This window comes from Salminus brasiliensis, chromosome 13, assembly GCF_030463535.1.
Source record: "Salminus brasiliensis chromosome 13, fSalBra1.hap2, whole genome shotgun sequence".
Taxonomy (NCBI): domain Eukaryota; kingdom Metazoa; phylum Chordata; class Actinopteri; order Characiformes; family Bryconidae; genus Salminus; species Salminus brasiliensis.
In genome coordinates, this window is record NC_132890.1 from 5,543,910 (window position 1) to 5,571,883 (window position 27,974).

The following is a 27,974-nucleotide window of genomic DNA, read 5'->3' on the forward strand; positions in this document are numbered from 1 at the left end:
TAAATGACTATAACTACAATAATTTGTTAATCCCAAGCATGTATTAAGTTAAAGAAAACAAGTTCAGCTATATAAAGTAGAGTTTTTAGATCAAATCCGAAAATGAATTAATAGTAACACAAATTACAGAGGTTTAAATCTACACGGCTCCATCCCAGTGCTCAGTGGATCCCCCACCACTGTGCTAAAGGCATAGGTAGATCCTAATAAAGATGGATAACGTGAATTCTGTCATTTCTGAACGATGTGCATGCACAAGCTCACCTGTACCAATATTTTATGTGCTTAAAAATCAATTAATAAAGAAATAAAGTGTCTCAATCAGTGTGAGAAGTGAGTGTAAATGTGTTGAAACGATGCTGGATAAATACCTTCACAAATGGTCCAAAAGAAAGAAGAAAGGAAGTTCACCTTGCAGTGATAGAGACTGGGATCAGATCAGACACAGAGCAGTGAGAGGGGGAGTAGAATCCCAGCACCTTTATGTAGAGCCCCCCAGGAATGGGTGTAGAGCCATGCCCTTTTCCCTATTGGTGGAAACAGAGGGCTGTCCCAAACAGCCCACTTACATCACAGACCAAAACGTCAAACCCAGGTTTTTGAGCAGCGCCCCAACAATCAAGCTTAACTCTTTCCAGGTTTTGTGGCGTAGCTCTGCCAGGAATGAGTGGACTGTTCGCTGGCTGCTCTTTTGCAGTTCATTGATAATACATTTGTGTGGTGCGCTGAGAGCACAGACCACAGATCAATAACGTACGTTGTCCGTTTAGGTGTCAGTGCGTACTTATACCCAGCACGCCCAGTACAAACACCAGGCAAAACATGTGTCCTGCACAGGCAACACTTACGTCAGACAAGGTTTGGTAATGTTCTAGAGTACCAAAGGTGCCTTTGTGACCTTGGTGACCTCTGTAAACAGCTGTACAGTGTTTTTAGGAGGATGTATGACATGTCTTTGGGTTGGGCTCTTACGAAGGTCAGATTAGTGATTGGTCAGATTATGTGTTTCAGTTAAATCATGTTTTATTGCCTTTTAAGAATGAAATTACAATACAATACAATACAAGTGCTTTTTGCTTTTTACAGGATTTTAATTAAATTTTTTAATAAAATTGCTCATGATAAAATCTTTTACTACCATTAACACAAAATGTATGAATCTGGAAATTCGTTACAAAAATCAGACTATTATGGTACTTAAGACTCCAGATTCCAGTGCTGGAAGACCCTGACTGTTACAGCTAGGCCTCCAGTTTGGGCAATAGTATTAAAAACCCCACTATGGCAGCAATGCGCTTGAATATTTTTTGACTGTTCTAGGCTTCTACTATGTGCCCAAATATTTGTGGACACCCCTTCTAATGAACAAATTCAGCTACTTTTACACAGATGTACGAATCCACACACACAGCTTGTCTAGTCCCTGTAGAGAAGTAGACATGCCAATAGAATAGAACTCCCTGAAACATAAACATAAACCTATTGGCATCATGCTGCCTAATGCCAGGGGTGGGCTAGAGGGGTATTAAGCCCCCCAGCACTGAGCTGAGTGGAGCAGTGGAACTGGAATGTGTTCTCTGGAATGATGGTGATGCTCCATCCAGTACTTTTGGGATGAGGTGGGGTGCTAGTCATCCATCATCCTGACTCCTCACCTCACTAACTAACACTCTTGTAGCTGAATGCAATCAGATGCTCACAGCGGTGCTCCTCCAGAATCTAGCAGAACGTCTTCCCTGGACAGTAGAGACAGTTACTCCAACAACAGCAAGATCAACTCCTTTGATTCCTTTGATTTTAGAAGAAACAAGAAATAAGCAGGTGTCCCAATACTTTTGTCCATAGACTGTATAGTTTAACAGTGATGAAATATCCTGCCTTAGTGTTTCTACATCACACTTATGAGGCTTCCTGGCTCAGGACTTTACATCTCAGCTGGGATATTTTCCACAGCTGCTGCTGGAGCGTCTACATTGCTCAGAGTCCTCCCGCTCTGGCTGCCAGAGTGATTCTACATTGCGGCTGGGACGTATCCTGGGCTGGTGATGTCCTTATGGCTTGGATTGTTTTGGGGAGTGTATGTTGATGTGTGTGTGTGTGTGTGTGTGTGTATGTGTGTTAAGGCTGTTTTGTGCCACTGCTAAAATGTTCATAGAATCAAGCTAAACAGTCACCATTGACATATACTGGTAATAAGGGGGTCACACATTGCTGGCTGCCAGCCCCACCTTATCCAACCACTGCCCAACCTGAGCAGTGCTCTTCACTGTAAGTGGTGCTTGAAATAAACAGGATTTAAATGAGTCAAAGAAACTGAAAACTGTATATATTTATAGTTATAGACTGCAGTCCAACACGTTACCTCCTCCACTGCAATCAACAGTGGCAGACCGAGGCTTTTACACCCTGGTACACTTACTTGCCACTTTATTAGAAACTCCTAACTTGTCAGTGGAGGAGGAATTCTTACTGGGCGTGTTTATTTTCTAACCGCAGGGCTCGGCTGGATATTTCTGGTGTACATACAGAATAATAAACTACTAATCATGACTAAACTACATCATCTGAGAGTTTTGAGAATGTTTACTTAATTGAAAGCAGAGACGCTGTGTCCGGACGGATTCATCAGATATAATGCAGAATTAAAACCACTTAAAATGACCAGATTAATGAAATTCACAACAACATAAACAGAATGAAAGCATGTTAAAGCAGATTCCTACAATTTGAATCACACCCAACATTTCTCAGATTATTTTTTTCCCTTTTTTTATTATTATTATTATTATTATTATTACAGGGTGGGTGAGAAATAATAGAAAGGCAAAAAAAAGAACAGACATGTTAACATGAACAGAAATCACATATCAGTATTTTGTCCGATGAGCAAATAACAATACAATATCCAAATTCCATACAATATATTTCTTTGACGTCTTTTTGGTGTGAAAATGTGCTTGTGCAGCACTGACATACCTACACAGACAGCACCATACACAGCACTGATAGGCAGGACAAGCACAGGAGACCCCTCTTCCCCTCAATTTTTCGAATGTAATAAACAACATACAGTAAACTGTTATAGCTGAATACATTAATATTGTATGAAGTTTTACTACATTGTGTAGTTATTATATTAAGGTTTTTCTATAGGTTACTACATCTGTTACCGTTATCACATTCAGCTTAACAACGTGTTGTGTAGTTACTGTTATTACATTGCATTCTTATAATGTTATTACACTGTGTGGTATTGTGTTATTATAACATACTACGTGGTGTAGTTATGACATGAGTTTTTCTAACGTTATTACACTGTGTAGCTATAACATTGAGGTTCAATGACATCATTACATTGTGTGTGGTTACTACACTTTTTTACAACATTATTACATTGTGTGGAGTATCTATATATGTAATTACATCATAGTTATTACACTATGGTTATTACATTGTGTAGTTATTGAGTTTATTACATTGTATAGTTATTACATTGTTTATTACATTGCATGTATTACACTGTTATTACATTTGTTTATGTCTGCATTCTGTAGTTTATTTCATTGAGTTTGTTATTGCACTGTTATTACATTGTGTTTTATGTCTTTGTATTGTGTAGTTTATTGCAATGGGTTTATGTTATTACACTATTATAACATGAGTTTGTTATTACACTGTTATTACATTGAGTTTTTATGTCTTTGCATTCTGTACTTATCGCATTGAGTTGCTATATATAAATGTATATCTGTATCTATATCTATATCTCTATATCTATATATAGAAATCACTAATGTCAGTAAATTGGGTCTTTCTTAAAAAAAAAAAAAAACAGGAGCATCCAACCAGCTTCTTTGCCTTAGTGAAGTGATTTCATGAAATTCATCAACATATGATATACGGATGAAGAATGATGAAACCCTTACATAAAGAGCATTGCATCATGTCTGTGCACACCAGAAAACAAGTTTACTCTTAAGCCAGATAAATACATATCAAACAAACACCGCACCAGAGATCCAAGACACACACGAATAACCCTGAACTTCCACCAACCCTCAAAACATGCCAACTACCTCTTCCCTTTTTTGGTTCGGCATGATGACCATTCAAAGTCTCCACCCCAAGACACAAACCCAAAGAGAGACATGTGTCTGAAGCTAACGAGAGGGTCAGTGTGACTGTGACATGCTGTGAAAACGTATGGTATGCTTTAATAGGTCACAGACCTTCATATGGGTCAGCCGTCCTATACCTCCAGCATGTTATTCTACGTTACTATTGGTCAGTGGAAGTGTGTCAATGTACACTGAATGGCGTGATGAACCTCGGCCAGTATGGACACAAGTTTATATGTCACTAAACCTGCAGCGGACGGGATCTCACGTGGGATGCGTGCCGTTAGAACACAGCTCTGGTACGCTGCCATCTGAGTACACACACGCTGCACTGTGATTGGGCAACAAAGGAAAAGGCATGGCGTCAGAAATCAATTGGAAAGTTTTAAAGAGTCACAGAGACTGAGGTACTGCAACACATACAGCACTGTGCAAAGGTTTAAGTACCTGCAAAAAGTTTACTTTACTAAAAGTAAGCCTGTATTTGCTCTGGATGATATTAATATTACAATAAATACAAATATTATTGGTGGAATAAATAACAACTGTATGTCACTGGGGTCCAAAGCCGTCCTTATGGGAGTATAGCATTAATAATTGTCCTCATCCAACACCTGGTTTGATAAATCAGGGCTTCATGATGGTGAATCAGGTGAGCTACTGCTACTGCTGCTGCTGGTGCTGCTGGTGATGGAGTTGAACACATCCTCCACGCTGTGCTGGCTGGACTGGGGGGTGTCCAGGAGAAACCTGGAGGAACCGAGCTCTGTTCTTCAGACTAGCTCACCGACAAGATCTTACTACTTTCTTTCTTCAGAATGAGAAGCTCTTGTTTCTCCTTTTTACTGTATTTATGTTTACCTGAGCCTATTGTAAAGATTAAACACTGTATGGACAAATGTTTGTGGACACCCCTTTTAATGTAGCATTCAGCTACTTTTAACCACACCCATGGTTGACAAAGATGTACAAATGCACGCACACACACACACAACTTGTCTAGTCCTTGTAGAGAAGTACCGCCAGTAGAATAGGACTCTCTTGAGCAGGTAAATATGAACCTATTGGCACCATGCTGCCTAATGTCAGGCGTGGGCTAGAGGGGTATAAAGCCCCCCCAGCATTGAGCTGTGGAGCAGTGGAAGAACTGCGTTCTCTGGAATGATGGCGCTCCTGCATCCAATACTTTTGGGATGAGATGGGGAGTTGGGGATGAGGCAGGGAGTTCATTCAAATAATCCAACTTCGAGACATCATGAATGCTCTTGTCACCAGCTGCAATCAAATTCTCAGAGCAATGCTCCAAAGCAATAATCTAGAAGAAAGCCTTCTTCCCTGGACATTAGAGACAAAAATAAAATCTTTTTGATAACACTTTTTTTTTATCCCCTTGGTCTCAGAAGAAACAATAAATGAGCAAGTGTCCCAATACTTTTGTCCTTATAGTGTATTTAAAAACTGTCCATCCTTCTCAGTTTGCCTTCATCTGGTCTCTCTTGAAATCTGCCATGTTTGAACGTCAAACATACAGCAAAAGGCTTTGTAGAAGTATCCATAGAACTGAATACAAACCCAGAATCGAATTCCTCGCTGGGTGGAGCACCATTTAAAACGGACAGCAGCACCACTGCCTGGGTAACAGTCAATCAATAAGAGTCCAAGCTCAGGGTTATATAACTGCATGTGGCATGTACGCCTTGAGTCTCTTTGACGGAACGTAATCCGGATCGTCTGAGTCTTGTGGGTCCGATTCAGAGTCTGAATACAGTAAATTTACATCAAATGACAAACTTTCCTCCTCTTCTTCCTCTGCTTCTTCCTCCTCCTCCTCACATAGCTGGCCTCTGGTTCTCTTTGGCACAGCGGTCATGGCACTGTCCTCTTGATTGCAGGAGCACCTGCAGAGCAGAACCTGAGGCTGCAGCCACTTGCACTGCAAGAAGAAGTTCTGAGCCGCTAAGGACAGCTTCGGCTTATCTCTCAACACCTCGTCTGATTCAGAGAGGACACTGAAATCTTGCCCCTGTGTCCCTGGACGCTGGCTGCTGGTTTGGTTGGAAGATGCTGAGCTTGAGGATGCTGGAGAACTGATGTGGTTCTTTGAGAACACTGATGAGGAACTCTCCCGCTGGACTGAGGATGAAGATGTTGGTGCAGGGGAGAGGTCATGAGAGGTGGATGCTGAACCTCTGGTGAAAGGCGAGGAAGACGCCTGCTGGACTAAAGACGCTGAAGCTGTAGGTAAAGTTAAAGACATCTGTGATAAAAAAGGTCTGCATGAAGATTCTGCTGATGGTGCGATTTTCTGGAGTGAAGGCAATAGAAAGGGTAAGATCTGTTCTGCTGAAAGTGACGAATTGGCTGAGATGTTCAGTTGTTGGACAGAGGATGTTCTAGAAGTATTCTGCTGCACTGGAGATGCAAGTGAGGAGGTGACCGGCTGGCCTGAGGAAGACTGTGGGGAGACCTCTTGGGCTTTAGCCCTTGAAAGATCTGTGGAGGAGAAGGAGGAGTCTGGGTGTGAAGACAGAGATACGTATGTAGATGAGGAGTCTTGGAGTGGAGATGCTGAGGAGTGTGTCGGTCTCTGAGGAGTAGATTGGCGAAGGGGAGCGAGAGGTGATGGGGGTGAGCCTTCTGAATGAGCCAGAGGAACTTCTCTGTTCTGGGCCTGGAGCTCCTCTGAACATTCTAGAAGAATACTCTTCATTTTCTTGCCATGTTTAGAGCACATGTGATCTTCAGTGACCTCCTCAACGTCCTTCTGTCCGCCAGTCGGTCTAGACTTTTCCCTCTGAGGATCCTGCCGCTCTGCCACACATGGATTCATCTCAACCCCGGTTATTTCAAGCCTCAGGCCTGACTTTGGCTTCAGCTGCATAGGTGGTCCTTCCAAATTAATGTTCTCTAGGCTTGTCTGTAGCAATGATGGGCTTTTCTCTCTATTCAGCCAGGTACCCTGGGAGCATTTCTGTGATGTCCTCTCCTCCTGGATCTCCTGAGATGGTCTAAAAGCTACACAGAATGGCCCGGGGACTGGTCTATCAGCTTCGGCTCGCTTCTCTTGCTCATTGGAATCATCCTGAGTGGAGTGAGCTGCCATAGCTGGAACAGAAGATAATATAATATTGTATATTTCATGTACGCCGTCATATCAGAACATTATGACCACCCCTGATTTGGAATGAACTCGCCCCAGGACGTCACAGATGCCACATTACAGGGTTTGCTGCACATATAAATAAGCGAGCACACCAGTCAGTTGTCGCAGAGTGCAAAACCACTGTCATGGGCAAAGGATGCGATCTGACCGATGTCCAAAAGGGCATTATAATAGGGTCCCTGGCGAAGGGTGTAGTGGTACCCCATGGACTGCTGATAACAGAGGGGAACAAAGACCGTGGGTCAGTTAACCTTTACAATGAATAATCACCATGCCACAAGTCCATGCCACAGCTAGCGCCACCCAAGCCAAAGGGTGTTAATTCCCACTATTAGGTTGGTGGTCACAGTATTCTGATATGACCGTGTATAATTAAATTTAAGGCGATACAGTTCACAAAGGAACATCTAAGGCCTCACCACATCTTAGGAGTCTCTTCAGAGCTGTGGGAAGGGATGCACTGTTACAGGTAAGCAACTGGTGCAGTAACTTCTCCGTCTCTTCCAATGGCAACGACCGCTGTAAGACCTAGGTGAGTTCACACACATAAATGCATACAGTTGAACAAGACCACCACAAGCAAACACTCATTTACACTCACTGTAATATGCCAAGGCTTGTCAGACCCTGGTCAATGTACCTGGTCAAAGCCATTAAAAAAAAACAACAAATGCCTGCGTATGCCTGCATTGATCGGTGTGGCGTGGGGATAACTACCACTAGCAGCCAGTGAGCTACCACACCATGTGGGGGGTTCTGGGAGTCGATTCCCAGTCTGGGTGACTATGCTGCACTACACCAGTAAGAGTCCTTGGGCAAGACTCCGAACACTACATTGGCCCACCCCTGTAATACGAGTAACCTTGTAAGGCGCTCTGGATAAGAGTGTCAGCTAAATACCGTAAATGCCGTAAATACCTGGTCAATATGGGTTGGTTGTGGAAGGGCTTTGTCCAGCTCTTTCAGATAATGTAACAATCTCTCCTCCACCTTAATGGCATAGCGCTCCCCATACTGCTCCTCCAACAAATCCTACAGAGCATGAATATAAAGCATAGAAATATAAATATGTGATATCCTCAGATTTTCTCCAGCATGGTGGCATACGGAAGAGGTCTTCACTCACTCTGATATAGGCCTTGCGCAGGTCTGGATTTCTGGCCAGAGACTGAGCAAATCTCCTGAAGTCCTGCTGCGTCTTCTGCATCAGCTCCAAATGTCTGCGGCTCTAAGCAATGCAAAAAGAGCCGCTTTGATTACTTTGGAGACAGGAGGTATGGTTGAACGGATGAATGGATGGATGCGTGACTTTACCGCAATCGTGGCTGTGCTCTGTTTAGCTCTGCTTTAGCGACCCCTAGAGGAGAACAGTATGAGTTGCACTTACACTTCTTTGGTACTGGGGGAGGTTGTCAGGAAAGAACCTTGTGATCTTGCCGGTGATGCTGGTCACGCTATGGTCGTCCCACAACATCCACATAACAACCTGAAATGTAGCAGAGAGAGCCATAGAAAGGTCAGCATGCAGCATGCCACTGGCCTCCACCACTCCAGTGATTGCAAGCGGTCAACCATGCGTGCCTTGACAGTGAGCTTATTGATTATACTGATTACGTATTGATTATATATAGTATTTTACAGAAAGCATATCAGATCAATGTATAATTCACCACTACGCAGCATCATCATTCATACATTGCCTTACCAAAGTCTTCAATCCGAACATTATCTTCATATGTTTGATGGCGGTCACTAACTGAGGCATTAACACATGAATGACCTCCAGGAACTCCATCACTCTTTCGAAGTGTTTGATATCTCGGGCCCGTATGACCATCCAGGCTTCAGCTGCCATCACACGGATGCTGCACGGATCCTCGAGCCTCAGGCGGCCACAGTCCCCTTCCAGCCACAGCGGGGGGCCTAGAACTGTCATCAAGGACAAAGTATGTGTTCAGAACTGGATCAGGAGGAGTTTAGTACACGTAAGTGTATCATGGTGCAGATATGAACAGGGATCGTCGGGTACTGGTGTGTGTGACCAACAGGTCACAGACAGAAAAGCTTATTTATGATGAAACATGTACCGCTTTAGTCCAACCTATCGTAGCAGGTGTTTTTTTAAGGGATACTCCAAAATGTGGGGCAGCTGATGGTAGTTTTTAAAGTCTGACGTATTCATATACATTATTTTATTATAGGAAATTACTTAAGTTGATTTGAGTTAGATTTGTTTAGGCTCATCAGGTGTTTAACAATATTTTTTATTAGAAACAATAAGAAGTTATAAAATACTTTAAAACTGAATGCTAAGCCTGGAGTTATGAATTATTAAATATTATATATCATATTGTTATTGTAAATAAAACACTACTAAGCTTAACTTTAGGAAATAAAAATCAAGCAAAATCACCTTATAATAACTTTACTCACCTTCTAAAACATCTGCCATTCTGTGACTCCAGGCATGTTCAATGATCCACAGAGGTAAAGCTGATATGAGGCTGGAGCAAGATTTCTCAGACCACAGACTTTCATCCATCCCAGTGAGGAGCTCAGCAGCAAGACACCAGCTCAGTCAGCAGCACACACACATCTCCACATCTCCACCATCACCACCATCACCACCATCCCAGATGTCACAGTGAGTTCCTGCTGGGGATCAGTGGAGGCTCTGCCCCTTTAATTCCCACTCCCAGGATCTGTACGGACACGTCCTGCCACCTGATCCAACCAGGCAGCCGCTGCTTCCTGAAACATTAGCATAAGAGAACCAGCAGACAGTCCAGCCCCTCCAGCACTTTCCAGCACAAGATCAGACAGTCATTTACACCTGCTGCAAGACAAACCTCCTAACACACACTGCTAAACTTAACTGTGAAGTTTTAGAAATGGACGACGGGGAGGGACATTGTCATAATAAAAGTCTTTTTAAGTCATTGTTAAATTAGTTTTCTCAGTTTCAAAAATATTAATACGAAACTACAGTGCGGTTTATAAATCATATAAAAATAATAATATATTTTTAAACATTAACAGATAAGGCAACTGAAGAAATGTAACAGTTTAAGCAAAATGTTGTATAAGTCCACCCTTCACACAACACATAAATAATATAACATAGCTAATAAAATTGACTTTTATGGTTTGAAAGTTGAAAATGAAGAATTGTTGCTGAATAATTGAAAGAGATCATTTTAATTAATTATTAATTTTGAATTTTAGACTGGGTAACTTTTATATTAATAATCCAAAAATGTGGTCTTTTATTTATGTATTTTTTTTTTTGGAGGTAATACACGGATGTATTCTAATTTCTCAAACATTTGCATTGCTTATTATATTTTATGTTTTAAAGAATGATTCACTCAAAGTTGGACACGTTCAGCTGTCGTTCAGACGTCAGCTTTGCTTCAGGACTTTTATTTAGCAAATTCAGACGCAGCACCAGTGCTGCAGACTTCACGTGCTCCACGCATCTGTTTGGGTTATTTGTGGCGGTGATTCTGCAGAATAGCTGTTTGATGTCTCCGGCTGAGCAGAATGGATAACACCTCTCTTCACCTGGCCTTCATCCCCCTTTACTCTTCATCTGTCTAAGGGGGAGTTCTGAAGTAGGTATTAGCTTTTTTGTTTGATGTGCTGAATGATCAATTGTTTATGAATGGGGCCATATGTGTATATATATATATATATAAATTCTGAAAAGTAAATATATATACCATTTTTGAAAAACATAATTAGCAATAATAATGTCAAGACAATGTTTATGAGACTGGGCTTCTTTATATATATATATATATATATATATATATATATATATATATATATATATACATTAATATTATATATATATAAATTAATATATTATATATGTATTACAGTTATATGTGTATTAGAAGTCATTAGTTTACATTCTTTTTTTCTATATATAAAGAGACTTTAGCTTTTTTGTGTGATGTGCTGAATGATCAATTGTTTATGAATGGGGCCATATGTGTATATATATATATATAAATTCTGAAAAGTAAATATATATACCATTTTTGAAAAACATAATTAGCAATAATAATGTCAAGACAATGTTTACGAGACTGGGCTTCTTTATATATATATATATATTATTTAAAATATTATATATATGTATTACAGTTATATGTGTATTAGAAGTCATTAGTTTACATTCTTTTTTTCTATATATAAAAAGACTTTAGCTTTTTTGTGTGATGTGCTGAATGATCCATTGTTTATGAATGGGGCCCATCTATATATATATATATACACAGTGAGTCCAAGAAGTATTTGATCCCTTGCTGATTTTCTTCGTTGGCCCACTAATAAAGACATGATCATTCTATACTTTTAATGGTAGATGTATTCTTACATGGAGAGACAGAATATTAAAAAGAAAATCCAGAAAATAAATCTAAGGAATATATATTAATTGATTTGTATTTCATGGAGTGAAATAAGTATTTGATCCCTTAGTATTCATTAGCAGTTCTGGCTTTTACAGACCAGTTAGACACTCCCAATCAACTTGTTACCTGACCTGAAGCCACCTGTTCTCACTAATCACTTGTGTGAAAAACACCTGTCCACAGAATCAGACAGATCACACAGATTTCAAGTCTCCAACATGGGTAAAACCAAAGAGCTGTCACAGGACCTCAGAGTCAGAATTGTTGACCTTCACAAAGCTGGAATGGGCTACAAAAAGATTAGTAAGGTGTTGGATGTGAAAGTAACAACTATTGGTGCAATCATCAGAAAGTTTAAAGAGTATAACATGACAATCAACAGACCTCGGCCCGGTGCTCCAAAGAAGATTTCGCCTCGTGGGGTGGCAATGATGCTGAGAACAGTCAGAAATCGTCCTGCAACCACTCGGCAGGAGTTAGCAAATGACCTGAAGGCAGCTGGGACCACAGTTTGCAAGGAAACAATTGGCAACACTTTGCGCAACAATGGATTCACATCCTGCAGTGCCCGAAAGGTACCCCTGCTGAAGAGAGCACATGTGGAGGCGCGCCTCAAGTATGCCAATGATCATTTGAAAGATGAACCAAGTTATTGGGAGAAGGTTTTGTGGTCAGACGAGACCAAAATTGAACTTTTTGGCCTCAACTCCACCCGCCATGTGTGGAGGAAGAAAAATGCTGCCTATGACCCCAAGAACACTGTGCCCACCGTCAAGCATGGAGGTGGAAGCATAATGTTTTGGGGGTGTTTCTCTGCCAAGGGTACAGGGCTACTTCACCGCATCACTGGGAAGATGGATGGAGCCATGTACCGCACAATCCTGAGGGACAACCTCCTCCCCTCTGCCAGGGATCTGAAAATGGGCCGTGGTTGGGTCTTCCAACATGATGACGACCCTAAACATACAGCAAAGGCAACAAAGGATTGGCTCAAGAAAAATCACATTAAGGTCATGGAGTGGCCCAGCCAGTCGCCAGACCTCAATCCGATCGAAAATCTATGGAGGGAGCTGAAGGTCAGAGTTGCCAAGCGACAGCCCACCAACCTTCATGATTTAGAGAGGATCTGCAAAGAAGAGTGGGCCAAAATTCCCCCTGGTGTGTGTGCTAAACTTGTGGTTAACTACAACAAACGTCTCACCGCTGTGCTTGCAAACAAAGGCTTTGCCACTAAGTATTGAGTGTGTTTGGCAAGAGGGATCAAATACTTATTTTCCTCATTGAAATACAAATTAATTAAAATATATTCTTTAAAATTATATTCTGGATTTTTGTCTTGATATTCTGTCTCTCCATGTTAGAATATATCTACCATTAAAAGTGCAGAAGGATAGTGTCTTTATTAGTGGGCAAACAAAGAAAATCAGCAAGGGATCAAATACTTCTTGGACTCACTGTATATATATATATATATATAAATTCTGTAAAGGAAATATATATATATATCATTTTTGAAAAACATAATTAGCAATAATAATGTCAAGACAATTTTTACGAGACTGGGCTTCTTTAGAAATAAATATATATAACATATATATTTAACATAACATAAAATAACATATATATATTATATATGTATTACAGTTATATGTGTATTAGAAGACATTAGTTTACATTCTTTTTTTCTATATAAAAAAAGACTAGGTTGTGGATTTCCTACCATCACTCCACAGCTGGTCTTTTGATGCACTTTAAATACACTAATGTGAACAGTTCATTTGCAGTAAAGATCTGAGTGCTAATGACCCTGAATAAGTCCATGATCAGCAGGACTATATGGTTAAACACCAGAACGTCACTGTTCTCTCATGGCTGATGTGTGCTCCCCTGTCAGTCTTTGCTTCCATAGATTTGACATAAATAAAAAAAGTGTTACCATTAAAAACTCTTTACAGAAATGACAGTGTGTCGTGGTGATGACAGTAATATATAGTTAAAAATAATGTATAAAGTATAGTTATAAATATATAAATGTTGGAGCAGAGCAGTTTAAAAGTTGAGGGCAAGGCTAAAGTAGCAAAGTAATGATACATCGTGGAAATCAGAATGATGTTTTTAGTGTTGCAGTAAATATCAATATATTTCAATTATTTTGCAGCATTGCATTTCTAACATGAATTTATAATCTGGCAACATAAAAGTCCTCCTAACTGAAGAATCACCCAAATCTGGATGTATGCATTTATTTATTTATATTCATTCAGATAAACTTTAGCTCTGCTCAATGGTTCTGGAAGCATATCTGGCCATTTCGACTCCCCAGAAAACGACTGCCCGTTACCCAGGATGTCTAGAATTGATGATGTGATGAAGCTGTGCTGTGAGCTCTCTGCAGACCAACAAGTAAAGACTGCAGTGAAGCACTCTGGAAAAGGTGCATTGACTGCTGGAGGACTTGCTTTTGCCGGTGGTCTGGTTGGTGGTCCACTTGGCATTGCAGTCGGTGAGTATCAGTCAGGGCACAACTGGCAGCAGTAGAATTACTATCACTCCTGTTCACAGTCTCAGAGCTTTGTCTGAACTGATCTGTGTTGCCTGTCGAAAGGTGGAGCGGTTGGAGGACTGCTGGGATGCTGGATGACAACTGGCCAGTTCAAACCTCTGCCTCAGATCATCATGGAAATGACAACCGAGCAGCAGCAGAGACTCTATGAAGACATCATGGCCATCTTGGGGTCTTTAAACTGGACTGATGTGGCCCAGTTAACCGCCATAGTGATGGGGAACGCGTCGCTGCAGCAGCAGGTGACCGCTGCTTTACTGAACTATGTTCACAAGGAGCTTCAAGCAGAGGTTCATTATGTGGACTGACGAGAAGGTCTCGGAAGATCTTGGAAACAAGACCCCTTTATTCAGGACATTCATGGCCAGACTGAAAAAGGGTCAGTTTCATTTCTGTAAAGACTCAACTTATTTATTTGATCAAATTTAATTTATGTGCTGTTAATCCATGATGGCAAGGGTGACTGAATCACGTAGGGAGAGTTCCTGACTGTTTAGGAGACCGAACAGGACAGTGGAACCTAAAAATGCTTGACCATGAAGATAAATAAATTAATCGCTGGACCTTCGCAACCAAAATCTATCAAATTAGATGCCGAAGTCAGACCGATGTAAACAAACCCCCCACTCTGATTGGTTTTCACCTGTATCTGACAGTATTTGGGGCAAGAGGCCGCTCCCATGTCCACACCAGTGTGGTCCCGACCAGAGGACACAGTAAGGGTGGGTTCCTCAACACCTCAAAACTAAAGGTACTTCAAATGGTTTTTTGAGCAGTTCCCATAGAAGAACCTCTCTCTTACAAACATGGTTCCTTATGATGCCAAAAGATAACATATGAGGGCCTGTTTACACCTGGCATTTACAGCTAACCGTTTTTGGTGGCTGGATCACATTCGGATTTCACTTGTTTTCATGAAAAGCCGAGTGTAAACACCCCCAAGATGCATTTTGATCAGATTATGGTCAGATCATTCAAACCACGTTCAGAGGTGGTCAGAGATGGATGTCAGGTGGAAATACACCCCTCAATAAAACGTGAATATGAGTAATAATTACTGTGGAGCTTGACTTCTCTCTCTGTCTTGTACTTACTGGTAAGCGGGAGCAGTATTACAGAGTTTGTTCCCTGGCCGTTTAAATAGTTCATTGCATTTTCTGGAGGCTGTTCGGTGAATGTGAGAACTATCTGTTGTTCCACCGCATCTTAGAGACTCCTCTGTTCCTCTAAACTGTTCACAGCCTCTCAGAGCAGAGAGGACAGTTTTGATGAGAAACCATTGTTTACAGGAAGTAAACAGTTTTTAAAGTAGATCCAGATACTATTCAGATACAAAACACATGATAATGGCAGGTGTAAACGGGCCCTGAGTGTACAACGGACAAAATGAGAAATCGGAAACCCTGCAGCCTTGCAGTCATCAAGTGTACCAACTAACGTGGACTGCAGGACTGAAAGTGCACCATTTACACAAGGCAAAATCTGCAGTTTCCTGGAAACTGAAGCCACTCATGAAGAAAACACACTTTTCCCATTTTTGCACACATTTCTGATCCAGGAATGTTCAATAGGTTTAAAAAATATAAGGTAAGTGACCCAACAATCACTGTATCTTCAAGAAAGTCAGCGGTGCAGCTCCCCTTCTGATCCTGCCTGAGACACAAGCATCAATACTCAACATAGTCGCCAGCATTCGCAAAGGGAAACCAGCCCAGATAAGTGCAAACACCGATGACAACGACCCACAAACGACTGACAACATGGTCTTTGTCATGCACTGGGTGCCAGAGCTCAGACAAGTCCATGCTAGCCTCAGCTGCGATCTATCACCATCCCGATTCTGTAAGTGGACGAACAGCCCCCTTTTGTCCTCCAAGAATATCACCTGAATTGATCTCCATTTTGGACAAGGCCAGGACGCCTGCAGAAGCGCTCTTTGAGTAGACAAACTGAGTGACCACCGTCACTTAGCCGCAGATACCCCACCAAAGCAGTGGGTGCCGTGGTCAAGTAGGAGAAAGCCCTGTAGTCTTCGCTGTTGTCTGGAGAAGACGTCTTGGGGGTCCATCACCTCAGTGTGGGCAAAGCTGCAAAGAAAGTGTTCAGAGAAAGTGTCAACAATAAAAGTTAATTAAAAAACATTATAGAAAGTACAGCTCTGCATATAAGCTCAGAGATAGAAACATGTATGTATTAATATATATATATATATGACAATTCCTCCTGAAAACTGATCCTCACATGAACATATCATAACATATTTTTAAGCTGTAAACAGAATATTTATAAACAGCAGATCAAAGGGAGATGGAAGTTTATGTGATACAGATTATTTGATGCTATTATTTAAATGGTGGGGCAGTGGTGGCTAGAGCACCGGGCTATTGATAACAGGGTTGTGGGTTCGATTCCCGGGCTCGGCAAGCTGCCACTGTTGGGCCCTTGAGCAAGGCCCTTTACCATCTCTGCTCCCCGGGCGCTGGAGTTGTCTGCCCACCGCTCTGGGTGGGTGTGTGTGTACTCACTGCCCCTAGCTCACTAGTATGCGTGTGTGTTCACTACCACAGATGGGTTAAATGCAGAGGACACATTTCACTGTACAGTGACAAATACGTGCACCTTTACCTAGAAATACCATATGATACACTGCCCAAGAACATGCTGAGAGGATCTGGGTATTAGCTTGGGTCTGTCTTGGTACTGGATTGAAACGAGTGGGATCACATATTCCTAATAATTATAATAATTTCACACTACAACATCTCGAGGGGTTTGGGAAGGCTAGAAAGGAAATTAGTTCATTGTATTTTTTTTTACTGTTAATTTTTAGTCCGGATAAATGCTGGGGATTTTCTGGAGATCACATGTTTTTCTCAGGACTTTAAAACAAATTGTTTTGTGAAGATCACAACTTATATTTGTTTTTTCTCAGGAAATGTAAGTTGTTATTACTAGATAACAGAGTAAAATACAGAAAATTAAAGTATGGCCTTTCTGGTAAGAGAGAGATGAACACAACAAGTCTCTGCTATTTTTTTATTACTTATTTTTATTTTTTATTACTTATTTTTATTTTTTATTATTATAAAAACTATTATTTATGTTATTATTATAAGAATGTCCTCTTGGGGTTGTTAGTTTTTGAGACATGTCTGTGTCTGGGACTGACACTCCACTGCCTCAGAGCCCCACAGCCATCAAAACCGTGTCAGGTTCCCCTTCAATATCTTTATTTATTTCATATTCATCCATCGAAATGTGCTGTGCTGTGTTTTAACAGACTCTGGCACTTTTCTGGGTGTAAATCAGGCAGCTGACAGCTGCACCTTCCCCTGTCAGCCGGCCGTTAGCTTGTTAGCATCAGGCTAACGGAGCCTCCCTGCGGCTCAACGCCGCCTGTCCGCCGCTCACAGCTCCGGCCACTACAGCCTTCACCTGCCCGAACAGGAGAAACCCGTCGTGTACAGAGAGGAGGAGAGGAGGAGAGGGGTGAGAAACAGCCCCTCAGCCCCGGCTAAAGACGCCATGCTCAGCAGAGCTCCACCCTCCCACACCGCGGTGCTGTAAGGGGCCTTTCGCAGACGGAGACCGTGGACGGAGGAGGCCGGAGGAGGCCGGAGGAAGCCGGATCATAATTCGAGCTTGATCAAGTCATTAGTTTGGAGAGTGAATAGAATTATAAATCAGAAGACAAAAAAGTTTAGATCAAAAAACGTTTAGATTTCCGTAAGATATGAAAGAAAATAGCTTAAGTATAAGTATCTACGTATAATTCAGTACAGGCAGTCCTGGCGGACACAGCTCAGCTGTCGGGGCCTGGCGGTGTGTCCAGCAGCAGCAGCAGCAGCAGCAGCAGCAGGATGGGCGCAGGGCTCCAGTCTAATGATGAGGTTAATTCGTAGGAAGGTGGCGGTAGTTGTGGTTTTGGCTTATGTGTTTTTTTCGCTGTATGCTGCGTACAGCGTGTTTTTCAGTAGGAGGGTTATTTCGCGTGTGCACCGAGTGGTGAAGAAGGGCTCAGCAGGTGCGTGAAGCTGCATGATAGAGATCCCAGCGAACGTCAGATAGATGTGGGCTGGAGTCACTTTTTGCACACATACAGACACACATCTGTATAATACATGTCTTAAAATATTAAAAAGAGAAAAAAAATATTCCTGAATTATCTCCTGATTTTTTTTCATTTATTTTTTCCATAGTTTCTTTTTTTTTTAAAGAAAAAACTCTTAATAAACATTTGTAGTCGTTACATGACATATATATATATATATATATCAAATAATTGCTAGGAAATGAGTGTACTGTTTATTTGACATTTTGACTAATTAAAAAAAAAAAAAAATTATATATATATATATATATATATATATATGTATACTGTTGAGATGCGACTTTTATTTTGATTTTTTTTTTTTTTTTTTTTAAACAACCTAAACATGTATAGCTCACAACTGTTAAACTCCTTATTTAACACTTCTCAAACGTAGAAATGTATATGTATTTTTCTGGTGCATGCAAGGCATGGATTATCCACCGCATGTATCTTATTTTAATATATATATATATTATATATTGTTGTTAATATGCATAATGTATGTGTTATTATTGATGGGTTAATATAAATCAATATTTACTAATTACACTGATGTTGTAGCTTTTGATGATACATTTGTAGTTTTTCGGGGTTAAAATAGCTTAAGGTGGCCGTCGTTGAAACAGACTCTTTTCAGACCTCAATGATTGTGTGTGTGGAGGGAGAAGACATACTATGCATACTAAAGAGATGTGCCTGAGTAAAATGCAGGTGTGATGCTTCAGTATTACCGTGATCATGTGTTTGTGTGCATGACGGTTTATGATGACTGAATTATCTGTGTTGTTCTCAGATAACTCCAAAGCAGCAGAGGAAGAATGGAACCCATGGGAGGAGGATGAGCGTGCAGACTCTATCACTGTACTTCAGAAACGGAGGGAGGCTTACAGATCGTATCAGGAGCGCATTGCTAAGAGTAGACCCAAAAGATATAAAGTTCAGATCCTGGGCAAAGCAGCGATTGGTGAGTGTCCAGTTGTCTCACTGCACTGTGATGTTTTTTTTTTGTGCTCACAAACAAATGAAGAACACGTCTGTTTTTCTTGCTGCTTTTAGGACTGTATTTGTGGGAACACATCTTAGAGGGTCCTTTGAACCCTACTGACAAAACAGGTCAGTGGAGAGAAGGAGAAATCCAGTCTGGGAAGATTAATTTCAGGTAAGCTGTGGCCACTTGTTTTTTCAACACAGCTTATATAGCTTAGCTTGGAGAGCGTTGGACTGAAGACTGAAGATCTAAAGGTCCCTCCTTACTGGGTTTTGGCCGCCTGTGTGCTTTTTAAATGACAATAAAGGCACATTATACATTACATACCACCATTACCTTGTTGTTTCCACTTCTCAGCTGTGGACAGTATCACTAGCATATTGACATTCTGTCTTGTCAGCATCACCTGACCTTCTTTCATCAAAAGTCTGCATTGATCAAGCATCTCAAACAGAATTTCTTCTTGCAGTTTCTACACAGGCCCAGCTGTGGTGCAGGGTCATGTTCCTCTGGACACGGACAGCGTGGTTTTGGTGTTAAATGGACGAGAACAGCAGAAGATCTCCTACTCCATCCAGTGGCTACAGCATGTGCAGGCTTTGGTCCAGGCCCACACTATCTCCAGGGTGGCTGTAGTCTTGCTTGGCAGTGAGCAGTGCACGAACGATTGGATCAGCCCCTATCTGAAGAGACAGGGAGGGTTTGTGGATCTGCTTTTCCTGGTGTACGACAGCCCCTGGGTCAATGACAAGGACGTCTTCCAGTGGCCTCTTGGAGTGGCCACGTAAGATCTTCTTCTTTAGTTGTGAAGTTGTTTGTAGTTAGTCCTGCTTGCTTTTGTAGTTATTAAGTTCAGAATTCTGATCCCTTATTACAAGCAATATTTAGTCTGGTGTTTCTGTTTCTTTTCTCGTGGTTATCAGGTACAGGCACTTCCCAGTTGTAACGCCTAACACTCAGATGGTGAGCTCTGCAAGACCATACATTAGCAACTTTCTGGGAACGGTCTATAAGAACTCGTCTAGGGAGACTCTCATGGCTATCCTGAAGCAGAATGGCTTGGAAAAAGAATGTCTCACAAATGCTCGAGAGAAGTAAGTGTTAAGGACAATAATAATAATCAATATAGAAGAAATCACATTAAACATGACTGGAGCTGTTGTGTTTACTTGTAGAGATGCTCAAAACCAGGTTTTCTTCTGATAACAACATTGGATTTGAGAATATTGAGAGTCACAGAGCCAATATTGTCTTTTTAAAAGTTGCTAAGCTTTAAAAGTAGCTATTTGTAATTGAATCCCGTTACCTAAACTAATACTTCAGCAAAAATAAAATGACTATGATGTGTCACTTCCCTCAAATGCCGTCCATCAGCCAAGACTCAGTCTGAATTTTGCTTCTTCTGAGATGCTAGGCTAACTAGGCTAACCATTTCTGTCCCAAAAACTCCCAAAAGCATCTCTCCAGCCACTCAAAACGCTTCCAGAGCTTCATTTTATTGAGCAGACCCAGACAAATCCATCGGTGTCAGTTTTAAGTCCAGTGTTTGTTTGCAGTGTTAATCTAGAATATACCATCGCAGACTAATAAAGCACATTTCAGATGCAAAACATGTCTTGGTTGATTGACTGCATCTGGAGTCGGTCATCAGTCATCCTTAATAGTATCTAAAAGTAAGCCATCATGCTCGAACACTACTGGAATACACACACAGCATTTTCTACTAATTTCAGCCCCTGTTCAGCATCTGTTTCCAGTAAAGTGTCTTAAAAAGGCTGCTTGTATGTTTTTTTTATTGTTCACTTAAAAACAGTCTTATTATTTGACATTTAAAATGTAATTGCCAAAATGATCAAGCCTTTACTCAATTATTAATAGAATCAATAGTGACAAACCTCTAGCATGATGTACACTATATGGAGAAAAGTATTGGGACACCTGCTCATTTATTAATACAGCATTGCTGTGAGGATTTGATTGCATTTAGTGATGAGGGATGCTTTTTGTGTGTGTGTTCGTTTGCACATCTTTGTCAGCAGTGAGTACAACTTAAAGTAGCTTAATGCATTCATTAGAAGGGGTGTCCGCAAACTTTTTGCCATATAGTATATATTTGATAATCAACTAGAAAACTACCTTTACATTTTTGTGAACTGACCTCTTGGCACTGGTTTTCTTAGCGCACAGAGAGCTAAGCACAGGATAAAACCCCAGCCTGACAGTGTGTTATGTAGTGCACCTCATCCTATAGCTTTAGCCCTAATGCATTTACTGCTTAAACAGACCACAGGAAACCTGCCCTCCCAATACGATTGTGTCCTTGGTAATGCAATGCTTGTTCCGCTCCTGTGTTAGGTGGCTTCCTCAGGAGACGGCGGACACCTCCAGACAGTACCAGATGGCTCTGGCTCAGAGTGACCTGACCCTGTGCCCAGTTGGAGTCAACACTGAATGCTACCGCATCTACGAGGCGTGTGCGTATGGCTCTGTGCCCGTGGTGGAGGACGTCCTCACTCCCGGAGCATGCGCGGACGGACGCAGCTCCCCTCTCCGGCTGCTCAAAGATGCAGGAGCGCCCTTCATCTTCCTCAAAGATTGGAAAGAGCTTCCAGCCATCCTGGAGAAAGAGAGAGTGATGAGTCAGGCAGAGAAGACGGAAAGGAGAATGAGGCTGCTGGAGTGGTACACTGGGTTTCGTCAGCAGATGAAGGACAAGTTCACAGAGGTGCTGGAGGAGGCCTTCTTTAAACTGAGCTAAAGGGCCGGTTGTGATTGGCATATTTGGACAAGTTTGATCAATCCGTGCAGAGCTTCGCTGTGTGACTCAACTCAGTGTCTGAGATTTTAGTGCATCGTGAAACCTCACCCAAGTCGTTGCTCATCTGCAGAATGTTATTTATTTAGTTTCTAACGGTTTACCTGTACTTTTTTAAGTTGATATGCATTTGTAAATTAATTTATGTGCGTTGTCTACACTTGCTTAATGAGGTTTAGTTCTTTTTATGTAATTTATTTAGTTTTTCTAACCTCATTCTTCATTCATCACAGTGCAATACAAATAAAAGAATTTAACCTCCTTATGAAATCGATCGTGTTTATTTGAGTTCTGCTGAATGTGTTGTAACCTACAAATATCTGATTTAGGGAGAAACAAAGAGCTTGCAACATCAACAGAGGAGGGATTGATCTTCCAACATGGAAAAATAAACAAGAAATAACAGAAAATTAAACAACAAGAATACGTTGTTGATGTTTTGGATTTGATTTGTGTATTTATTAACTTGCGTGTTCATTGCGTAAGTGTATTTGTTCATAACTGTATTACATTGTGCTTTTTTTTCCAGAAAAGCTATTTCATATTTTATTACAACAAATATAAATGCAGTAAATAAACTCACTGTCTGTGTAATAGAGAATAAAAAGTATCATAGGTTTTTATTTATTATAACTTCAATTAGCATTTGTTTTAAAATGTATGTATCATATTGTTTGTTTTTGATATTTAAATAGCTTGTGAGATGTATTAAAGTAAGTGATTTTTAATTTTTTTATTTTAAAATAAATAACTAACAAGATCGATAAACAAAGATTATTAGTCGGAAATCGTACCGATATAGATTTCATTAATGTAATTTTTGTGTAATTAATGTAATCAATGTTATTTTTGCTTACTTTGATTTGCATACATTTTAAATAGTATTTATTTGTTTATTAATATTATAAAAATAAAAATAATAATGTAAATAGACTGAAAGAGAGCTCATGCTCTACAAGTGGGCGCTGTAGTAGCTGCTGTTGCCCACTAGGGGCCGCTTGTGTCCGTGTGAGGCGCCGGTGTGTAATGTGATACGTTTGGCCCCAGGAGGCCCGGCGTGTTACAGGCGCCGCTCAAACTCCCAGTCAACAATACAGCCCTGTTTTATGTGTTTTATTAGTTTATAACTACAATAAACGACGTATTGAGTGGTTAAATGAGAGACTCTACACGTACAAACGCCTAATTTACACTGTGGGGAAATGCCAGGTTGTAGGTGCCGGCGGATCCGTCCGGATTAAGGTGGTTAAGGCAGTTTCGCCTGTGTCACTTTTGGCCTGACTGGTCGGGGAAGTTGTCAATCCGCTCTCCCTCTCTCCCCCTCTTTATTCCTCCGACCGTCCCTCCCTCCCTCCTCTCTCCTCTCTCCTCCCCTTCTCCGTCTCTCCCTCCGCCCCTCCTTCTCCCATAGAGCCGCTCCACGCTGCCCCTGAGCCCGGCGCTGCTCAGCACGCTGCCCGCGCGAACTCTCCCTTCGCCCCGCTTGCCGCGCACGGCTCGCCGCTGAGAGAGCTCGGATGGTTTTTACGAGCAGAGATTTGACCCAACTGAAGTTAGACCGACCGCTCCGGGCTTTCTACAGCGAGGGGGAACTCGGAAACACTTCCCTGTCTCGTCTCTCTCCCCGTCTCCCTGTGGCTCGGTCGTGCTCGGTCGTGCTCCCCCCCACCGGTCTCTGCTCTGGGCGCTTGCCCGCGGTTGGCGCTTCGTTCCCGGGCTGCTTCAGCAGGATCTCCGCTGCTGTGCTGTTGGGCTTTTTTTCCTGCAGATGTCCGGAGAATACTGCAGCTGTGTTAGTGGTAGAGGTCCCATCTGAGCCCTGCTAGCTTCTGGACTTACCGGCTAACTCATACACACACACACACACACACTCACACACACACACACACACACACACACACACTCACACACACTCCCAGATCCAGCAGGACCTGCTGAAAATGTCGCATCCTCCTGCCAAGTTCAAGAAGGATAAGGAGATCATCGCAGAGTACGAGAGTCAGGTGAAAGGTAAGCCAGATACGAGGTTTTGATCTGGGGTTTGGGTTTGTGCTGCAGAGCTCAGCTGAAGCTTGGAAAGACAAAAAGTTCATGATCTCTAATGCATGATTAGACCTACTGGTACAACTCTAGAAATAAACCTTCACACCACATTTTATTGATTCATGAATTTATTAATTTTACTAACTACTAATTAAACATGGTTTGCTGCCCAAACTCTGCTCCTGAGCTTTATGCACCAAGCAGAGGTGATCAAACTGATCTCCAAAAGGCCTAAAGTTAAGGATGCAACCTTCATTTGGACCATTGTAAATCAAGACCGGTGGATTATTTGTGTTTTGGGACAATTTTAGAGTGAAAACAGCAAAGAAGACCCATGCAAAAGTTTGGGCACCCAAGAGATTAGAGCTCTCAACTTTAGTAGCTTATTGTGGCTATGGCTTTCCCCCAATTTCTGAAGTCTGATCAATACTGCGACTCCTCAAACCTCACGTCCCAACAATACGAAGACATGGGCTCCTCTAAGCAGCTGCCTACCACTCTCCAAATAAAAAAGAAGAAGGGCTGTAAGTAGATGTAAGCGAAGGGGTTTTATGGTAGCTGTGTCCTCTGTTACTGATGTAATTAAGAAATGGCAGTTAACAGGATCAGTGGAGGTCAACTGGAGACCAGGACAACATAGGAAAGTTGACTCTGGAGTAGTGGTGCACTGTTCTACTGTGCAGCGACACCGACGCAAATATAACCTTCATCGAGGAGTCAACAGAAGAACCGCTTCCCAGCATCCTCACCACAACATCCAGCATCAGTGTTTGTGTTTGGGTGCCCAAACTTTTGCATGGGCCATCGTGTGAGGCCTTTTTTTTTTTTTTTTGGATATTATACTAATAATTTAATTAGTTGGTTGTAAAGAGCATGGTTATCTAATATACCCCCCCCCCCAGCCTTCCCCCAGCAGCTGAGCCGCCCCGTAGCAGGACAGGACCTGATGGGATGGTGGAGCCAGTGGCTGTGGTGTTCTGTAGTGCTGATGCAGGATGCTTATTATTCACGTTTCCTAAGAGAGAAGGCGTGAGATAAGCCTAGTTATGGGTTTGTGTGTTTTGCTTGGCCGTCTCATATGGCACGGTGCCTCCCCTCTTTACAGTGATGACTAAGACCTTAATAGTAGTGTCCCGCACAGTCATTCACACAGCGACCCGTTAGTCAAATAATAACGTATCAGATCAGCGTGCTCTTCCTCATAGCTGTCGTAGAAAAAGAAGTGGGGTGTGCGGTGCGGTGCTGCTAAGTTTAGACTAAGCTCTGATTAGTATCTAAATTAAGGTAATTGAGAGGATTCATGTATTTGTGTGATTAGTTATTTGCATGTGATTTGAATAGCCCCCTGTTTGGACGGCTCTTCTGTCATCTTTGCATTGCAAATCGTCCCTAACTTGTCCATTGTTGCTTTGTTTTCGGTTTATTTGCTTTGTGTCCCGCAGACATCCTGTTTTCGCAGTATGGTAGGACAGACTGACACTGTGAGTGTTTCTAAACACTGTGACAACAGAGGAGTACGGTACAGAAATACAGCAGGGCAGTGGCAGCCAAGGCGATGTGTCTTTGGGACGACTTATGTCCAGCCAGGACCGACCAGAGAGCTCTTTTGTTTGGATCCCAGCCTTTTGGAATGGGCACCCCCTTATTGGCCTTCCCACTGTAATCCTGACCTCTACTCTAGATGCTTTGACGTGATGTCTGTTGGTGGAATCATCAGCTCATATGAACGTGCCTATCAGAGTCACCCTTGATAATGAATGGGGTTTTAATGTGTTTGCTGCCAATTCAGAACTGTCCTAGGGGGGGTCCAGGGGGCTCCTGAGTGGCACAGCTGTCTAAGCATTGCCCACAGCCATCAATAGCCAGGAGTTCTGGCTTGCCTCACTCTCTCTGGGTGGGTAGGGTGGCCCTCCCTTCCCCCCCTCTCCCGTCACTCAGTACAGTGCTAATGTAACTGAACTGGTAGTTAGTGTTCTCCTCCGAGCGTGTTCAGCTGCCGGGTGGAGCTGTATCTGTGCCGTTTGCACATGCTAGCTGACGGCCTAGGCTGATTAATTTTGACTTCTCTGCATTTTAACATCACTATAATATATAAAGTACTATAGTGTGAGCTATATGCGTACATTCTTTAGGCCAGTGCTTCTTAAAAGTGGTCCTCAGGGCCCCCAAATGTTCCATAGTGCAAAAACCTGTCTGGGGGACCGGTTGTAGAACCTGTGCTTTAGGCTATGTATAAACCTGTAATGATGAGTTTTCAAATACTACCTAGATTGTTACCTACTACCTAGTTAGTGTGTTGTGTGATAGTGTGTGAATTCTGCACAGCTCTAGAGGCCTGGGGTTGTCGGTTTGATAGTCACTCCGGTCTATGTGAGGAATTTGGTGTGTTCTTGTGTCTGTGTGGGTTTCCTCTGGGTACTTTGGTTTCCTTCCATCTTGCAAAACACATGGTAGGTAAATTGGCTTTGCTAAGTTTCCCCTAGGTGTGAGGTGTGTGTGTGTCTGTGTGTGTGAGGGGTACCTGAGAGGTGCCCTGTCAAGGGGGTATTCCTGCCTTGCCTTTCCCAATGATTCTGGGTAGGTTCCAGACCCACTGTGACCTTGACCAGGGAGAAGTGGATAAGAAGATGGATGGATTAATGATATTGAAAACTGGAGATGTCTGGCTGTCATCACTGGGCTGATATAATCAAAAATGCTATACTGTAATGACAATATCAGGGCTGTTATTATTATTATTATTATTAATAATAATAATAATATTATATAATAATAATAATAATGGTATTATATTGGCCAGCTATGTATCATGCACCCCATTCCCACAGCTCTGTGCCTTCCCGTCTGTCCCGTCACAGTGGGTTTAAAAGGGAGATTGACGATCATTTTATTGTCTGTCCTGGAGTCCTCTCTTCCCAGTAGCCGATGAGGACATTGATTCCAGGGAAAGAACAGCTCAGCAAGCACTCCTAAAGGACGAAGGTGTATTATGTTTGACTTGCTGGCATGCAGTCCTGTCCCCTGAGCAAGAGGACATACAGTACAGATTCTGTATTTGGGACAGAGCTGTTGGAGGACTTCATCCTGCCTTGCTGAGCTCCATGCACACTGCTTCATCAGCACACACCCTTCCTTATCAATCACACCCACTCTGTGCTGCGTATGTGAGGACAATAGAGAGGAAGAATCGCGCCGCTCTGCTCTCGGTGCCCTCCTCAGTCCTTGCGTCGGGGGAGCTGACGGAACTGTTTGGCAACTTATCCAGTCTGTTTCAGATATGCAGTTCTGCTCTAAACGTGAAGAAGGGCTGGACAAGTGTGGGGCATCAGTCTGAAGGTCTATAAACTTCTATTCAGATCGTCTCCCGTACTGAATACAGTGATTTTTATTCAACATCTGCTGCTCTTCATCTAATTAAGCCTGTCTAATGACACTGTTAGTAATGAAATGTGCAGTTGATCAGTGTTTTTTAAGCCCTTGCGACAATCCACAATATGCTTACAAAGGCATGTTGTGTATTACGATAACAAAATCTATCACAATATGATAAAATATTGTCATATTGCCCACCCCTGCCCTGGTGTGACTCTCTGGCATGACTTGTCCACTAAATAGGCTTACTATTCTAGCTGACTACCGGTTGGCACGTCATTCACTGAGGAGAAAAGATCTCATGTGAAGATTAGGAGTCCTCTGAAAGGCCTAGCCTATGCTTCTCTCTCTCTGTTAACTTCTAAGCTCATCTGAAGTCTGTTTTCATTCTCTGTTTT

The 27,974-nt window shown here is 42.0% G+C and overlaps 4 protein-coding genes across 11 annotated transcripts in view; 3 read left to right on the top strand and 1 right to left on the bottom strand.

Moving 5' to 3' along the window:
- Positions 1 to 2,770: 2,770 nt before the first annotated feature.
- On the bottom strand, positions 2,771 to 10,055 carry LOC140574752 (uncharacterized). The gene is made up of 7 exons (XM_072694695.1): positions 9,715 to 10,055; positions 8,987 to 9,210; positions 8,669 to 8,767; positions 8,408 to 8,509; positions 8,200 to 8,313; positions 7,701 to 7,809; positions 2,771 to 7,223 (listed from the first exon to the last, which is right to left on the bottom strand). Exons 1-7 carry the CDS (start codon positions 9,821 to 9,823, stop codon positions 5,788 to 5,790), a joined length of 2,193 nt encoding a protein of 730 aa, XP_072550796.1. The 5' UTR covers positions 9,824 to 10,055; the 3' UTR covers positions 2,771 to 5,787.
- Positions 10,056 to 10,747: 692 nt separating this feature from the next.
- On the top strand, positions 10,748 to 15,319 carry LOC140574755 (protein C19orf12 homolog). 6 transcript variants are annotated; one of them, XM_072694700.1, is made up of 3 exons: positions 10,748 to 10,899; positions 13,967 to 14,205; positions 14,308 to 15,319. In XM_072694700.1, exons 2-3 carry the CDS (start codon positions 14,049 to 14,051, stop codon positions 14,571 to 14,573), a joined length of 423 nt encoding a protein of 140 aa, XP_072550801.1. In that variant the 5' UTR covers positions 10,748 to 10,899; positions 13,967 to 14,048; the 3' UTR covers positions 14,574 to 15,319. The 6 variants fall into 6 exon arrangements, with proteins under 6 accessions (XP_072550801.1, XP_072550799.1, XP_072550804.1 ...); XM_072694698.1 differs by having other exon boundaries at positions 10,748 to 10,895; XM_072694703.1 differs by having other exon boundaries at positions 10,748 to 10,895; positions 14,000 to 14,205.
- A 2,139-nt stretch (positions 15,320 to 17,458) lies between these two features.
- Positions 17,459 to 22,433, top strand: rxylt1 (ribitol xylosyltransferase 1). Its single transcript, XM_072694697.1, has 6 exons — positions 17,459 to 18,289; positions 19,152 to 19,322; positions 19,415 to 19,517; positions 19,816 to 20,130; positions 20,270 to 20,440; positions 21,702 to 22,433. Exons 1-6 carry the CDS (start codon positions 18,148 to 18,150, stop codon positions 22,102 to 22,104), a joined length of 1,305 nt encoding a protein of 434 aa, XP_072550798.1. The 5' UTR covers positions 17,459 to 18,147; the 3' UTR covers positions 22,105 to 22,433.
- Positions 22,434 to 23,573: 1,140 nt separating this feature from the next.
- Positions 23,574 to 27,974, top strand: part of srgap1a (SLIT-ROBO Rho GTPase activating protein 1a) — a 110,449-nt gene continuing 106,048 nt past the window's right edge. For 2 of the 3 annotated variants that reach the window (XM_072694558.1, XM_072694559.1), the window contains exon 1: positions 23,574 to 24,171. In XM_072694558.1, coding sequence (XP_072550659.1) covers positions 24,102 to 24,171 — 70 coding nt within the window. In that variant the 5' untranslated portion in view covers positions 23,574 to 24,101. The remainder of the gene's footprint in view (positions 24,172 to 27,974) is intronic. The other variant, XM_072694560.1, reaches the window with a different exon arrangement.

What these genes read in the sequence shown, in the direction of transcription:
- rxylt1 (XM_072694697.1), top strand. Translation starts at nt 18,148, where the DNA reads ATGATGAGGTTAATTCGTAGGAAGGTGGCGGTAGTTGTGGTTTTGGCT. An exon ending in CCTGGGCAAAGCAGCGATTG is followed by an intron (nt 19,323 to 19,414) that starts GTGAGTGTCCAG and finishes TGCTGCTTTTAG; the next exon opens with GACTGTATTTGTGGGAACAC. An exon ending in TCTGGGAAGATTAATTTCAG is followed by an intron (nt 19,518 to 19,815) that starts GTAAGCTGTGGC and finishes TTCTTCTTGCAG; the next exon opens with TTTCTACACAGGCCCAGCTG.
- LOC140574755 (XM_072694700.1), top strand. Translation starts at nt 14,049, where the DNA reads ATGTCTAGAATTGATGATGTGATGAAGCTGTGCTGTGAGCTCTCTGCA. An exon ending in TCCACTTGGCATTGCAGTCG is followed by an intron (nt 14,206 to 14,307) that starts GTGAGTATCAGT and finishes GCCTGTCGAAAG; the next exon opens with GTGGAGCGGTTGGAGGACTG.
- LOC140574752 (XM_072694695.1), bottom strand. Translation starts at nt 9,823, where the DNA reads ATGGATGAAAGTCTGTGGTCTGAGAAATCTTGCTCCAGCCTCATATCA. An exon ending in TCCCCCAGTACCAAAGAAGT is followed by an intron (nt 8,510 to 8,668) that starts GTAAGTGCAACT and finishes TGCATTGCTTAG; the next exon opens with AGCCGCAGACATTTGGAGCT. An exon ending in GAAGAGACTCCTAAGATGTG is followed by an intron (nt 7,224 to 7,700) that starts GTGAGGCCTTAG and finishes CTTCTGTTCCAG; the next exon opens with CTATGGCAGCTCACTCCACT.